At 39.1% G+C, this 16,723-nt stretch overlaps 1 protein-coding gene across 4 annotated transcripts in view; it reads left to right on the forward strand.

Moving 5' to 3' along the window:
- The window catches only part of RANBP17 (RAN binding protein 17), a 345,605-nt gene that overhangs the window by 302,615 nt on the left and 26,267 nt on the right, over positions 1-16,723 (forward strand). For all 4 annotated transcript variants that reach the window (XM_043887360.1, XM_043887363.1, XM_043887361.1 and 1 more), the window contains one exon: positions 8,423-8,589. In XM_043887360.1, the coding sequence (XP_043743295.1) occupies positions 8,423-8,589 (167 nt within the window). The remainder of the gene's footprint in view (positions 1-8,422; positions 8,590-16,723) is intronic.

A 16,723-nucleotide genomic window follows, 5' to 3' on the forward strand; every position in this document is an offset into this window, starting at 1 on the left:
AAAAGGCATTTATAGATATTATTTGGGTAGCAAACTTCAGTTCCACTGTAAACCTCAGTGAGAAAAATGAGAGGCAGGTACAAAATAGTTGAACCAGTGATAGAATAGTGACTTGCCTAATATGCTTAACATAATATTAAATTTTTTTCTTAATCATTCACTAGCATTCTTAGTTTCAGGCCAGCTATAATATGGGAAGAGAGAAAGATAAATGACAAGAGTGATTATATTTTTCCTGTTTTAAATTGCCCATCCACCACCACTATTCAGTTCAGTTCACTTCAGTTGCTCAGTCATGCCCGAGTTTTTGCAACCCCATAAACTGCAGCACGCCAGGCTTCCCTGTCTGTCACCAACTCCCAAAGCTTGCTCAAACTCATGTCCACTGAGTTGGTAATGCCATCCAACCATCTCCTCTGTCGTCCCCTTCTCCTCCTGCCTTCAATCTTTCCCAGCATCAGGGTCTTTTCCAATGAGTCAGTTTTTCACATCAGGCAGCCAAAGTATTGGAGCTTCAGTTTCAGCATCAGTCCTTCCAATGAATATTCAGAACTGATTTCTTTTAGGATTGACTGGCTGGATCTCCGTGCTGTCTAAGGGACCCTCAAGAGTCTTCTCCAACACCACAGTTCAAACGCATCAATTCTTCGGCGCCTAGCTTTATTTATGATCCAACTCTCACATCCATATATGATTATTGGAAAAACCATAGCTTTGACTAGATGGACCTTTGTTGGCAAAGTAGTGTCTCTGCTTTTTAATATGTTCTCTAGGTTAGTCATAGCTTTTCTTCCAAGGAACAAGCGCCTTTTAATTTCATGGCTGTCGTCACCATCTGCAGTGATTTTGGAGCCCAAGAGAAGAAAGTCTCACTGTTTCCATTGTTTCCCCATCTATTTGCCTTGAAGTAATGGGACTGGATGCAATGATCTTAGGTTTTTGAATGTTGAGTTTTAGGTCAACTTTTTCACTCTGCTCTTTCATTTTCATCAAAAGGCTCTTTAGTTCCTCTTTACTTTCTGCCAAAAGGGTGGTATCATCTGCATATCAAGGTTATTGATATTTCTCCTAGCAATATTGATTCCAGCTTGTGCTTCATCCAGCCCAGCATTTCACATGATGTACTCAGCATATAAGTTAAATAAACAAGGTGTCAATTACAGCCTTGATATACACCTTTCCCAATTTGGAACCAGTCCATTGTTCCATGTCCGGTTCTAATTGTTGCTTCTTGACCTGCATACAGATTTCTCAGGAGGCAGGTAAGGTGCTCTGGTATTCCCATCTCTTGAATTTTCCACAGTTTGTTGTGATCCACACAGTCAAAGGCTTTGGTATAGTCAATAAAGCAGAAATAGATGTTTTTCTGGAACTGTCTTGCTTTTTCTGTGATCCAGGGGATGTTGGCAATTTGATCTCTGGTTTCTCTGCCTTTTCTAAATCCAGCTTGAATATCTGGAATTTCTCAGTTCACGTATTGTTGAAGCCTGGCTTGGAGAATTTTCAGCATTACTTTGCTATTGTGTAACTTGAGTGTAATTGTATGGTAGTTTGAGCATTCTTTGGCATTGCCTTTCTTTGGGATTGGAATGAAAACTGATCTTTTCCAGTCCTGTGACCACTGCTGAGTTTTCCAAATTTGCTGGCATGTTGAGTGCAACACTTTAACAACATCATTAGAATTTGAAATAGCTCAACTGGAATTCCATCCTCTTCACTAGCTTTGTTCATAATGATGCTTCCTAAGGCCCACTTGACTTCACATTCCAGGAGGTCTGACTCTAGGTGAGTGATCACACCAGCTTGATTATCTGGATCATAAAGATCTTTTTTGTACAGTTCTTCTGTGTATTCTTGCCACCTCATCTTAATGTTCTGCTTCTGTTAGGTCCATACCATTTCAGTCCTTTATTGTGCTCATCTTTGCATGAAATGTTCCCTTGGTATCTCTGATTTTCCTCAAGAGATCTCTAGTCTTTCCAATTCTATTGTTTTCCTCTATTTCTTTGCATTGATCGCTGAGGAAGGCTTTCTTATCTCCCTGCTCTTCTTTGGAACTCTGCATTCAGATGGGTGTACCTTTCCTTTTCTCCTTTGACTTTCACTTCTCTTCTTTTCTCAGCTATTTGTAAGGCCTCCTCAGACAACCATTTTGCCTTTTTTCATTTCTTTTGCTTGAGGATGGTCTTGATCACCACCTCCTGTACAATGTCATGAACCTCCATCCATAGTTCATCAGGCACTTTGTCTATCAGATCAAATCCCTTGAATCTATTTCTCACTTCCACTGTGTAATCGTAAGGGATTTGATTTAGGTCATACCTGAATGGTCTAGTGTGGTTTTCCCTACTTTCTTCAATGTAAGTCTGAACTTTGCAATAAGGAGTTCATGATCTGAGCCGCTGTCAGCTCCCAGTCTTATTTTTCTTGACCATATAGAGTTTCTCCATGTTCGGCTGCAAAGAATAATCAATCTGATTTCGGTGTTGACCTTCTGGTGATGTCCTTGTGTAGAGTTGTCTCTTGTGTTGTTGGAAGAGGGTGTTAGCTATGACCAGGGTGTTCTCTTGGCAAAACTCTGTTAGCTTTTGCCTTGCTTCATTTTGTACTCCAAGGCCAAACTTGCCTGTTACTCCAGGTATCTCTTGACTTTCTACTTTTGCATTCCAGTCCCTGATGATGAAAAGGACATCTTTTTTTGGTGTTATGAAGGCCTACAAGGCCTTCATAGAGCCATTCAACTTCAGTTTCTTCAGCATTAGTGCTTGGGGCATAGGCTTGGATTACTGTGATATTGAATGCTTTGCCTTGGGAATGACCAGAGATCATTTTTTAGATTGCACCCAAGTACTGCATTTCTGACTCTTGTTGACTATGAGGGCTACTCCATTTCTTCTAAGGGATTCTTGCCCTCAGTAGTAGATATAATGGTCATCTGAGTTAAATTCTCCCATTCCAGTCCTTTTTAGTTCACTGATTCCTAAAATGTTGATGTTCACTCTTGCCATCTCCTGTTTGACCACTTCTAATTTACCTTGAGTCACAGACCTAACATTGCAGGTTCCTATGCAATATTGCTCTTTACAGCATCAGATTTTACTTCCATCACCAGTCACATCCACAACTGGGTGTTGTTTTCTCTTTGGCTCCTCTTTTCATTCTTTCTGGAGTTATTTCTCCACTCTTCTCCAGTAGCATATTTGGGCACCTATCAACTTGGAGAGTTCATCTTTCAGTGTCTTGTCTTTCTGCCTTTTCATACTGTTCATGAGGGTCTCAAGGCAAGAATACTGAAGTGGTTTGCCATTCCCTTCTGCAGTGGACCACATTTTGTCAGAACTCTCCACCATGACCCGTCCGTCTTGGATGGCCCTACACGGCATGGCTCATAGTTTCATTGAGTTAGACAAGGATGTGGCCCATGTGATCAGTTTGGTTAGTTTCTTGTGATTGTGGTTTTCATTCTTTCTGCCCTCTGATGGATAAGGATAGGAGGCTTATGGAAGCTTCCTGATGGGAGAGATTGACTGAGGGGGAAACCACCCCTATTACCTACCCCCATACTCTTGTAGAGGCCAGCACAGGGCTTACAAAAATCCACTCTTAATAATGGTTCTCAACTCATTCATTTAATAAATATCAGCAGTGCACATGCTATGTACCAGGTTCCATTCTAGATCTTGATAGTACTGAAGAGAATAAGACAGGTAAGGTCTCCACTAATGTGAAATTTGTATTCTAGGGATGAGAGATAACAGTAAACACACACACATAAGAAAATATCAAATCATCATAAGTGCTAAACAAGACTTAAAATAATGAATAGGGAATGGTTCTATGGCTTTTTTAGAAGTGATCAGGGAAAGCCTCTGAAAATGAGCCATGACAGGGATGGGGTTGCATTCCAAGAAAGCAAAGGATGGCACAGAAGGCAAAACAGGAAAAGATGGGGGCAAGTGAAAGCCCACTAGAAACCATCAGAAATTACCCTAATCAAGTTCATTATTATTAAAATTTTCATTATTAATAAAGAATATGTGTTGTTATGAGCATGTTCTTGAATTGGAGTTAATGTTATAAATGTAATAAAGAAGTAAAACATTCCATGAATGTTTAGAAACTTAGAGGCCTTCTTCTTTAGTTTCTCCCACCAAAAACATGCTAAAAAGAGAAGAAAGATACGGATTCGCTAAATTGAATGACAGATTTGGTGTTTCAGGAATTGAAATAGCCAGGAAAATAAATGGGGGGGTGAAAAGGGAGAAATCTACTAGAGTTGGGCACTATGTTACAAACTTTACACAGTTTCTCTCTCTAATCTTTAATTTCTCAAAACAAAGTAGGTGGTAGTAAGCACATTTTACAGAGGTGAAATTGAATCTTCATATAGTCAAATTGAATCTTCAGTAGTCAATCTAGAAGACAGATTCAACTCTAAACTGCTGCATCACCCAAATAGACCTTTGTTTCTGAATTTGCCTCTCACACCATATTTTCCCTGGTGGTGCAGATGGTAAAGCGTTTGCCTACAATGCGGGAGACCCAGGTTCAATCCCTGGATCGGGAAGATCCCCTGGAGAAGGAAATGGCAACCCACTCCAGTATTCTTGCCTGGAGAATCCCAGGGATGGAGGAGCCTAGTGGGCTACTGTCCACAGGGTCGCAAAGAGTCGGACACGACTGAGCGATTTCACTTCACTTCACACCCCCCTCTGCTATGATGAGAAATTTTGAGTCAAAGCCAAATTTCAGTTCAACCCATTGTCATTCTTCTGAGTCTCAGTTAAGCAACTCTTTCCTACAGAGTTAATATTTCCGAGCGGCTTTCTGCGATAGTCTTGGTGAACACGGGGGCTGCTGAGGATGCCTGCGCTCCCTTGGGAGGCCAGTTGCAGAAGAGAAGGGGCCTGTGGTGGTTTCAGTGCTAGATAGCAAGTTGCTGGAGAGGACACAGTGCCTGTCGGGCGTAAACACTCTGTCCACAATTGCCAAAACATGGACTGTCAACACCAAGAGCTAGGAGAAAAGACGAAAATTCATGACTTCTGCCCATTCTTTTATTTCAGGAGAGTTTCATTATTTGAATCTCACGCAATAGCTTCAGCTGCAAATAAAGAAGACCAATAATAATACATAATCCTCAGCACTATTCATTCTTTCTTTGATAAAATGGTCCATGATCCTTATGATTCCACACTTTTCAATCTACCCTGAAATATCATCTATCCTTTTCAAAGCCCCCAACAATAAATCAGCCATAATGGAAGCTCTTCTTGCTTTTATTGCATGGTTATATGCTCCAACCTTCATGTCTAAAGTGTTTACCTGGCTTTTTCATAGCTGACTCAGTAGATTGGAACCTTTTAATGCAACCTGCATGGCATGTGGTCACCAAATCTATGTGAAGTCTTGATAATTTTTGTATGATTGATAGCATATCGCTTTTCACTAGTGAGGGGAAGCATATCTATTTCCTGCTTGCTTCCTTTTGAAGATGTTAAGTTACTTAATCCATTTGCTTTCACAGTTGGGACTTCAAAGGCAGAAATATGAAGGAAAAGAGAAAAGCAAACAGGTTCAACAAATCTGTGCCTGACTTGTAGGCCTAAAAATTTTCTACTACATTATATACTACTTCCCAGGGTTATATTAGTAAAACCAAACTTCCTTTTCTGCAAAGTAACCCAGTTAGGTGGGGAGAGAAAAATAATCAGTCAAATGCCATCACTATAGGAGGAAACAAAAGCTCCTTTCTTAAAAGCCTATAGCTCCACAGCTTCCCAAACCTATAGTCCATGCCCATCTTTTAGACATTCATTCAACCCCTCATGGTTCTATATCAGCTACCATTGTCCTCTATTTGAAACGTGTACTTCTGTCTATATTTCAGAACTTGGCCCCAAACCTACCTCTATTTACTATGTTATTTCACTTAAAACAATGTGTGTGAGAGAATTTTTACACTGTAGTGTTACATTGATTCTAGTATTATTACTAAACAGAACTCAAGGCCTGAAAAAAAAAAAAAAAAACTTTCTCAGAGTAGCTTTGTCTACCCATTCTTTGGAGAAGGGAATGGCAACCCACTCCAGTATTCTTGCCTGGAGAATTCCATGGACAGAGGAGCCTGGTGGGCTACAATCCGAGGGGTTGCAAAGGGTCGGACACGACTAAGCACTGCTGCTACCTATTCTTTAGTTAAATCAACTGATGTTTCATTTCTCATCTGTGACAAGCACACACGTGTCTCAGCATTTTAGAGATGAGTAAAATGAATAAGAAAGTAACTAATGCCTTAGAAGTTTATAATCTGCTACTTCCAGCCCTACTCTCCCAATCTATTCTGAATCTACTATATTTACCATTTTTTTGAGGCCCATCGTGTTTTTAATTGTTTGTCTTGCTGTTTCTGTTGCTAATCATAAATCCCCCAGAATTGTGTCCATACATTACTATTAGCCAAAAAAAAAATCTGGGCAGTGTGTTGCTCTAAATCAAAACTATGACCTTTGGATAAGCTATCTCTGAGCTTCATTTTTCTCATTAGAAAAGTGCAAATAACAGTACCTACTATGTAGAGAAGTGGTTGTTAGAGTATATGAAATGTTATTTAGTGTACATGTCATTTAGTGTTATTTAGTGACACTTACTTGCCAAAAGAAAAATAACCTTTCACTAACATCTCTGTTGCCTTTCAGATTATATGTAAATGTGCGAGCCACTACTGGATGCCCTCAAGGAAGATCCCAAACTTTTCTGTCAGCCTACTCTCTTACGATTCTTCTACACATTCTTTTACTCAAACCATAAGTCCTACCCCCTAAATATACCATAAGGGAAATTAGTAATAACTACCATATTTTTCTCCTTCCAGTTTTTCTGAGACATAATTGACACTGTACAAATTTAAGGTGTATAACATAATGATTTGACTTATATATATCCCAAAATGATTACCACAATAAGTTTGGTATTTATCATCTATCATTTATCACATTTATCATCCCATATAGTTAAAAATATAATACTCATCCTTGTGATGGGTATTCATAGGATATACTCTAACTTTCATATATAATATACAGCAGTGTTACTTATACCACTTGACCACCCTCATCCAGTTTCCCCTCCTGCTAACCAGCTACCTCTGATAACCACAGATATGATTTCTTCTTCTGTGAGTTTGTTTGTTTTTAAAGTATAATTGCCCTACAGCGCTGTGTTAGCGTCTGGTACCCAACATAGTCATTCAATATTTCTAAACATTACATGGTGGTAAAATACTATGGAGTCTAGTTACCATCTGTCAATCTACTAAGATATTATTGGCTATATTCTCCGCACTGTACAGTTTATACCCGGGACTCATTTTGTTACTGAAAGTTTGGACCTCTTGGTCTCCGTCACCTATTTCTCTCATTCCTCCCATACCCGTCTCCCCTGGCAACCACCTGTTGGCTCTCTGCATCTATGACTGTTTCTCTTTTGTCATCTTTGTTCATTTGTTTTTTTTTTTTCCTTTAGGTTTCACATATAAGTGAACTCATATGGTGTTTAGCTTTCTCTGTCTGACTTATTTCACTTAGCATAATACCCTCTAGGTACTCGTGTTGTTAATTAAACATAGTAAGCTCTCAATAAATATCAGTTATTTTTACTGTGAGGATTTCTAGTTATTTTTCTCCTCATTCAGCTCTGCAACATATTTTACAAATGATGAGAAAGCGTAATGGCTCCTTCACAATAACACACAGCAAGTAGCTGAAAAAGATGGAATTTGAAACTAGATTGAAATTCTGGCTTCAAAATCCATACCTTCTCACCATATTATGTATACTGTGCTAATCTCTCCATTTGAAAAATGTCCTTCCTTATGTTTAACTGAAATAACTTTTCCCAGCCCATCTCAGGTGCTACCTCCTTCACCAAACCCTCCTTGATCCTCATCTAAATTCAGTATCTCTCTCAAAATTTTCAGAGCAGTGTGATCCTCATTTCTACACAGCACTGTTCTCCAGCGGCTTATGTCTAAATCATGGTCTCTTTGATACAAGGGCGAGGGTTTCCCTGAAGCAAAGTACTTTGTGCCAAGTTTACACCCAGTTTCCCCTGAAACAGAGCACTTTGCACCATGTAGATATTTCATAAAGACACTTAAATCGAACAGAAGGTCATTAAGGTCACATATGGAAAATTCTGTCCAATGCAATCGAGGAATCATTTACTTACTCATGTAGCTCTATGTGAAGTCCTGTAGTTGACATTGGGTTTAAAAGAGATAAGCAAAGCAAAAATCCTCAAAGAGTTTACAGTTTGATAAAAGTGCTTTGAAACCAGAAATTGTTTTTTAATTTAGGCATTAGAGTGAGATGACATAAACACTTTAGTCATACAAGTGAATTCTCATTTGTTGTTCACACAGATACAGTCGTCTCCTCCAGCTGCTGTACCAGTTTAGACTACATCGTCACCTACCTCTTCAAGCACATAGCAAAAGAGGGCAAGAAATCACTTCGATGCCGAGAGGCTACCCAGGCTGGTCAGAGACTGTTACATTTTATGCAGCAAAATCCAGAGGTCCTGCAGCAGGTAAATAGTGGTTGTTCACCTAGCTTAAGAGATAAGAGTTTCCCCGAAGCCAATCTGGTCTCTGAATACCTTAGAGCAACTGGTCTTGCCAAGACCCTTTCCTGGTTCTCCTCTAGGAGTATTTTCCCTGTAAGTAGGATAGTTGGCCTCAGGATTACCTGCCCTCAGCAAATCTCTAATTCACGCATCTCGCGCAGTGAAGCTAGTATTCAGAAAGAGGATAGCACTTTCAGAGACGAGAGAAATACTGAGTAAAAGTCAAAGCCGGAACTAGCAACAGTCAACCTCTGATTTGTTTCCTGGAACCTCTAATAGCGTCCTCTTAGGTTTGCCTTGTGCATACTCTGGTGTGGTGAGAAGCTACCATTTGCTGGGCTCCTGGTCTGTGCCAGGGGACCTGCTGGGTCATTTTCCCCGTTTTTAGATGAGAAATCAAGATTCAGATGGGTCATATTCCCAAAAACATTTAAATAATAAGTGATAAAGCCAGGTTTGTTAATTTTCAAATGTTTTCTGACTAGCTAATATGAATTAGGTCTAAGTTTAATGTTCTTTATAAAAACTCACTTCTACAAATCACAGTAACATCATGCATAAAGATAAACATAATATATATGCCAGAAACATTTCAAAGAGAGTAATACCATTTTGCTATGGAGATAGCATCACTATGATATTTTCCCATTCTACTAAATTTGGGAAATGATATCTTTATACTGCTTCCAGGTGTGTTATTTTGCCAAACTATCGCCATAATAGTCTGTGGTTTGCAAATGTAAACACTTGAACATGGTTGTTAGCCAGCAAATAAGTCACCTGCAATCAGCAGAAAATGTCAGTCTGAGTAAATAAATGATGAAAATGAATAAGAAAGCCAAGGAAGAGGTTTTCTTCCTGGCTGTCATTTTTTGCTAATACTTAAATGAAATTATGTAAACTTTATTTGTGGTGATGTTTCAGTTAACCAGTTAATTTCCTTCAAGAAGGTGTGGATGAAGATTTTGTGTAAATAAGCAAAAGGCTGCAACTGTTTGGTATGATCCTGAAATTGTTACAAAACATGTTGGTGATTAAGCAGGAGGAAGGTAGCTCATTTACTGAGGACCTTCTATGTACAAGGTGCAAGAGCTGTTAAGATCCAAAAGACATAATTTCTCCTCGTAAGTTTTTCCTGCCAGGTGGGAAGGAGAGACCAGTCCCTAACTGTACGCTAACTGATTAGTACAGTGATGGCAGTAGGAGAGGACTCTCAGGGACGTCTCCTCATTTAGACCCCACAACAACCATGAAATGTGGGTATATTGTCATCCCCATTTTACAGTTGAATAAATTGAAGCACAGAGAGATCAACTGGAAAGTGGAATGTGAACCAAGGTCTTTTTGGCTCAAAAACTGAAGTCCTTACAACTTATTTACACCATTTATTCTCAGGGGACTAGTCGGCAGGGATAAGGTCTCAGATTCAGCCAGAGTGCCTCTTCAGAATACACATTCTGTCAGGATTTGGATACACCTCTCCTTATCCACCCATCTGCAGTAGCCACTGGTTCTGCTGGGAGTGTGTCACAGCACTCAGGTGTTTCATGAGAAGGCCGAGAACCACAGAATTAAAGCATGTAGCCAGCCGGTGGAGAAAATAAATACCCATGGACTGGCCAGGAGTCAAGACCACCCCCAGCCTCACCCTGGCAGGCGACAAGTCCTCCACCTGCCAGTATTCACCGTGATCGTCATGTTGTCCCATAAACTTTGGCAGGAACTTTTAAGTGGGTAGAAAATTTTAGCAAAAATCAATAGGCCATGGTCCTGGACAAATGCCATCAGACTGTGCAGAACAAGTAATGTTGTTGTGCAAAGGACAATCATGTTTGTCTTTACTCAGAATTATCATGTGTTTGTTGGTTTAAGTAATTTCTATGTGTTAATAATACTTGGTAATCCTTTACTTTATAGCATTTGACTAAGTAGTGATATATCTTTATTAACAGTGGAATGCATTCTATTTATTTGGAATGTAGGCTCTCAGATAGCATTTTAAATATTAATGACTGGTTTCTGGTAGTCAGCATAAATATGATTTGCATTAGCACTAGGTTATATCATCTTGAGTGCCTCTGATGTCAACTGTTGGGTATAGTAGTATCTGACATCATCTCCTTAGGTCACTGACAACTTTGACCTCTATTCTTATGCACAGTTTCTGTCGTCTCAAAAGCTCTTTTGAATTGATTTGAAATTTTGACTCTTCCCTTTATGAGGCAGTAAAATTGATAATTATTCAGATGGGAACTGAGCACTGAGTGAAAAATCAATTCCACCCGCTCTCTGCTGCGTATAAAATTACTTCTGAGTCGGCTGGACTGAACGGATGGCCAGAGTAAGAGCAGCAGGCAGAAGTAGTGGGAAGAATTAGCTGGACAGAGCTAATAGCCTGAAGGGATAGACTTGGAAAAGAGGGAGTGGGCCAGTTGGGGGTTATTATGAGCAAGGATGGGTCCCATTGATCATCTGTTTACATCAGCTTTCCAAGACCTTATAAATCAACCCTGAAGAGCAGCAGAATCCAAGATTCAGCCTCTTACCAGAGGGAATTTATATTAGATTATTCTCATTTTCACACTCAGATGAAAAGTGAGCCATTGATTATTCATTGGTTGCCCATTAAATGCTGTTTTTATAGATGATTTGCCTATCAGAGAAGGTAATGAACAAGGTTGCTGCTTCATAACTCAGGGTTTCAGTTTTCAAGGCATCTGTGTCGGTTAAGTAATGCCTAACCCTATTAAAAGGAATGGGTTACAAATTGCTTAACAGTGCTGAAAAACTAGACCCTAATGACTAATTGTGCTTAGAGTTTAGAGAGGGTTTGTCAGCTCTTTAAACTAAACTGATGCAATGATACTGCAATTATTTACTAGTTTGAACTGTTTCCCCTCCCCCCCAACCTGGACCTATATTGCTGGAAGCATAATTACATGAAGAGTGTCAGTTCTAAATTGCAGAAGTTATCTCCTCCAGCTTCCACAGCAAGTGAAGCATGAACCTACGTGAAAGCCTTTCTGACACTTAAGGCCTTGCCGTTTGTGTGCAGCTGCTGGGGGAAGGCATTGCAAGTGCCTCTCCCCTGAAAATGTGTTTGTTATGACCTGCTACCTGGCTTTAGCTCTTCGGGGTTTTTAAAAAGCATTCTCCAAATAAGCCGTCTTCCATATTTTGCAAACAAATCTAAATTTTCAAGCATTAAATTTAGTCCATTATTAGAATAAAGATCTATTATAATTAAGTGAATCTATTTCAAGTAAGAATTATTGTCTAACCAGCATTGCTTTAACTTAACAACTGAGAAAAACCTAATTTAGGTATATTAGCAAAAAAAGCTCCCCATGCTTTTATGTCATTAGAAAGATAAACTAAAATTTTAAGAACAGGCCAGTAGTAACAGGGATTACACATGGATCTGTTACAATAATTTGGAACATAAGATTTTTGTGTGAAGTGTTTTCAGTTTTATCCCTGGTCATGTTAAGTATTTGCATATATAACTCATAGATCAGCGTTCATTTAGTTATATCACAAAGTGAAAGAAAGATCTATCCAAATTAGGTAAATGAAAGAGCATGTTTTATACAAATTAGAGAGGCATTTCAAAGATGTGACTCATTCTCTTTCAGATTATAAGAATAGGACACTGATGTTGAATGTTTCTCTAAATCAGAACTTCTATTAAAACTAAATATTCTAGAAGGAGTAGCAACTTACATAGAAATAGAACAAGAATTATACAATGGTCAGTATTACTGATTCAATTATACCATTAACTTATTAACAGTGTATTTTTAGCAATTATGTTCTCTAAAATTTAAATATGCTGAATGGAGAAATTAGAACATTTAGGTTTGAATTTATCTTAACCTCTTCTGTTTAACTATCTGACTCAAGTGAGCTGCACTAAAAACCAGAAAAAGTTCTAATTATAATCCTTTCTCTCTCACCCTCCTTCCCCCTTTGTGCTAACCTAGCATTTAACTACAAATTGTGAAGAGCTGTCAGGAGTTATAAGAATCATACTTCAGATACTTCAGTAGGGACGTAAGCTGGAGAGAACAGTCACCCTGTTCCTCAATCAGTCAGTCAATCAATGAAAATTGCTTTTGTATAGTGCTCTTCATGACATGCATCCCAAAGTGAATTATAGCAAAAGGGAAATCATCTGCTCTTTTTTCATTTCTGTGTTTAGATTGAAACGATATTGCTCAACATTTTGACATACTATACAAGACATCTTTCATACTTAAGATTCCATTCCATAATACTAAGTAGGAGAAAGTGCTGTCACATATTTAACTGATGTTGAGATTTGGGCCTATAGAACCTCAGCAAGACTCTCACAGTGGGAAATACTTTAGCAGATGAAATATATTCATGTCTCTTATGCTCTTAAAAAATTAACCAAATTTCTAATGTTATTATAGACATTTCCAGTGAATCCTGACATTTCCAGTGTTCATGGCCCACTAGCTCAGTCTAGTTAATTTGCAGCTATTACCAAAAATATGACAGCAGATTGATGTAAAAAACACATGCAAAAAGAATATTTACAACTGGATCAGAGGATAACATGGATTGCAGCACATGCTGCTGCAATCATGGTCTTCTTCACAGCAATATATGTATGCACTTTGTATTTATTTCAAGGAAAATAATAATACTGGCAAAATATTCTAGGCAAGCTTAAGCTTTTTACATATAAGCATTTAGTCTGATTTCATCACCACAGTATCTGTGAACCTGTCATATTATGAGCACCATTTTACAGATAACTAAGGCATAAAAAGATTAAGTAATTTCCTAAGTTACTAGTAGTCAATAAGATCATGTAGTCAATAAATGGAAAAACTAAAATTGTACCTTGATGTATTTCATTCAGAGTTCACACACAGCTTAACCACAGAGCTATAGTTTGTTGGTGGCTGCTAACTTGAAGTAATTGTATTTTAAGCATTTACAGTGAGGCAAGTTGAGCTTCTGAGTCGTCCCAGGGGCCATCCTTAAGGTAGAATTATTCAGAGCAGTCATCCTATACCCTAACTTTGCACTGCAGCTGAAATGAAACATGGGCAGTGACCCAAAGAGACAGTGGGCAAGACAGAGGGAAGTTGCTTTGCCAGCTGGTGTGGAGAAGTCCCGTGGCTTCCCCATCACTGAGGCAGAGCTGACAGAGCTTCATCTTTACTCTGTGCCCATACCCAGTCGTTAATTCTGTAGCCAGACACTGAAGGTGTACAGTGTAGCAGGATGTGAGAAGGTCAGAGTCTAACAGTATAACTGTCGCATGATGCTCCTTTGCTACCCTGCTGTAACGCCTCTGGGGCAGCTCTTGAGCTGCACTCTAACCTGATTTCTCTGGGGCAGAGTCGGCATGGCAGCTGTGAGAGGAGGGTGGGGAAGGGACAAGTGCTGTGCATCCACCCCCACAGCCTGCATGTCTCTGGGCTTTGTCCTGACTCTCACATACTTCTGCTTGTTTTTCTAACAATGTATTATCAGAAATTCATTGTCAACAATTTATTACCAGAAAATAATACTTAACTAAGCTGGGAAATAACAGAGAGAATAAGAAAATATTAAGAAGCAAAAAAATAAAAAATAAAGGAGGCTTCTACCACTGAGTGCCAGTAGGTCTGCTGAAAGTCATTAAGAGTCTCTCACACTGGCACGTCTGAAACTGACTCTTTTGAGCATCCCTCTCCTCCTTTTCATTGTGTTAAGATAAGGTACCATAGACTAAGGTGTCTATAGAGCTAAGTAGGAAACTTGATGGAGGTAGACCGTAATGAAAGCGAGTTGAGTGTACATCCCTGTTTAAAGGGGGCAGTCTCCAAACAGCTTCTAGCTAATTGTTGCCCTGTAAGGTGGTAAGACCCAGTGTTGCCAGATGTATTGATATTCCCTCCCAAGGAGAAGCCAGAAATCTGGTTTTGTAAATGTTGGCCACTGATTGAAAAAGAAAATTACTCTGCAGGCCAACACTGTATGTTTGGTTTCCACTTTTTCACCTCTGTATTGTGTAATCTTAGAGAATTTCAGAACTACGATCTCTCAATGAATGACCCCTTACATTTCTCTCAGCCCTTTTATGTGGCCTTGTAACAGTGATATTTTTGTTTCTCTCTGCTGTTTTAATAATTCTTAAAGCATACTTTTTAAGTTTGTTGTTTTGAAAAGATGTCATTATTTTGCTTTTACATATGACTCTATACTTAGGTCTTTACTGAAACTTAAAGAGGATATTTTATCACATTTGAGTTGTATCTTTGCATGTAGAAAGGGTTCAGTAAAGGGGCAATGAAACTCATCTAACATCCCACAAATATTTCTTTTTTTAATTTTCAAAATAGCAAGATTGAGACAAAAATAAAGTTCACTTTGGTCAAGTGTGTGTGTGTGTATAATCTAATTACTCAGGATCAAATTAAAGTATCTAAGAGGAACAGACTGGGAGCTGACTATGGCTCAGATCATGAACTCCTTATTGCAAAATTCAGACTTAAATTGAAGAAAGTAGGGAACACCACACTAGACCATTCAGGTATGACCTAAATCAAATCCCTTACGATCATACAGTGGAAATGACAGACAGATTCAAGGGATTCGATCTGATAGAGTGCCTGAAGAACTATGGATGGAGGTTTGTGACATTATACAGGAAGTGGTGATCAAGACCATCTCCAAGAAAAAGAAATGCAAAAAGGCAAAATGGTTGCCTGAGGAGGCCTTACAAATAGCTGAGAAAAGAAGAGAAGTGAAAGTCAAAGGAGAAAAGGAAAGGTACACCCATCTGAATGCAGAGTTCCAAAGAAGAGCAGGGAGATAAGAAAGCCTTCCTCAGTGATCAATGCAAAGAAATAGAGGAAAACAATAGAATGGGAAAGACTAGAGATCTCTTGAGGAAAATCAGAGATACCAAGGGAACATTTCATGCAAAGATGAGCACAATAAAGGACAGAAAAAGTATGGACCAAACAGAAGCAGAACATTAAGATGAGGTGGCAAGAATACACAGAAGAACTTTTCCAAAAATATCTTCATGACCCAGATAACCACGATGGTATGATCACTCATCTAGAGCCAGACATCCTGGAATGCGAATTCAAATGGGCCTTAGGAAGCGTCACTACAAACAAAGCTAGTGGAGGTGATGGAATTCCGGTTGAGCTATTTCAAATCCTAAAAGATGATGTTGTTAAAGTGTTGCACTCAACATGCCAGCAAATTTGGGAAACTCAGCAGTGGCCACAGGACTGGAAAAGGTCAGTTTTCATTTCAATCCTAAAGAAAGGCAATGCGAAGGAATGCTCAAACTACCACACAATTGCACTCATCTCACATGCTAGCAAAGCGATGTTCAAATTTCTCCAAGCCAGGCTTCAACAGTACGTGAACCGTGAACTTACAGATGTTCAATCTGGATTTAGAAAAGGCGGAAGAACCAGAGATCAAGTTGCCAACATCCCCTGGATCACAGAAAAAGCAAGAGTTCCAGAAAAACATCTATTTCTGCTTTACAGACTATGCCAAAGCTTCTGACTGTGTGGATCACAACAAACTGTGGAAAATTCTGAAAGAGATGGGAATACCAGACCACCTGACCTGCCTCTTGAGAAATCTGTATACAGGTCAGGAAGCAACAGTTAGAACTGGACATGGAACAACAGACTGGTTCCAAATTGGGAAAGGAGTATGTCAAGGCTGTATATGACACCCTGTTTATTTAACTTATATGCAGAGTACATCATGTGAAATGCTGGACTGGATGAAGCACAAGCTGGAATAAGTGTTGCTAGGAGAAATTATCAATAACCTCAGATATGCGGATGACACTACCCTTATGGCAGAAAGCGAAGAGGAACTAAAGATCCTCTTAATGAACATGAAAGAGGAGAGTTTAAAAGTTGACTTAAAACTCAACATTCAGAAAACTAAGATCAGTGCATCCAGTCCCATCACTTCAAGGCAAATAGATGGGGAAACAATGGAAACAGTGAGAGACTATTTTTAGGGGCTCCAAAATCACTGCAGATGGTGTCTGCAGCAATGAAGTTAAAAGGCAATTACTCCTTGGAAGAAAAGCTAT

The sequence above is a fragment of the Cervus elaphus genome, chromosome 25, assembly GCF_910594005.1.
Source record: "Cervus elaphus chromosome 25, mCerEla1.1, whole genome shotgun sequence".
Taxonomy (NCBI): Eukaryota; Metazoa; Chordata; class Mammalia; order Artiodactyla; family Cervidae; genus Cervus; species Cervus elaphus.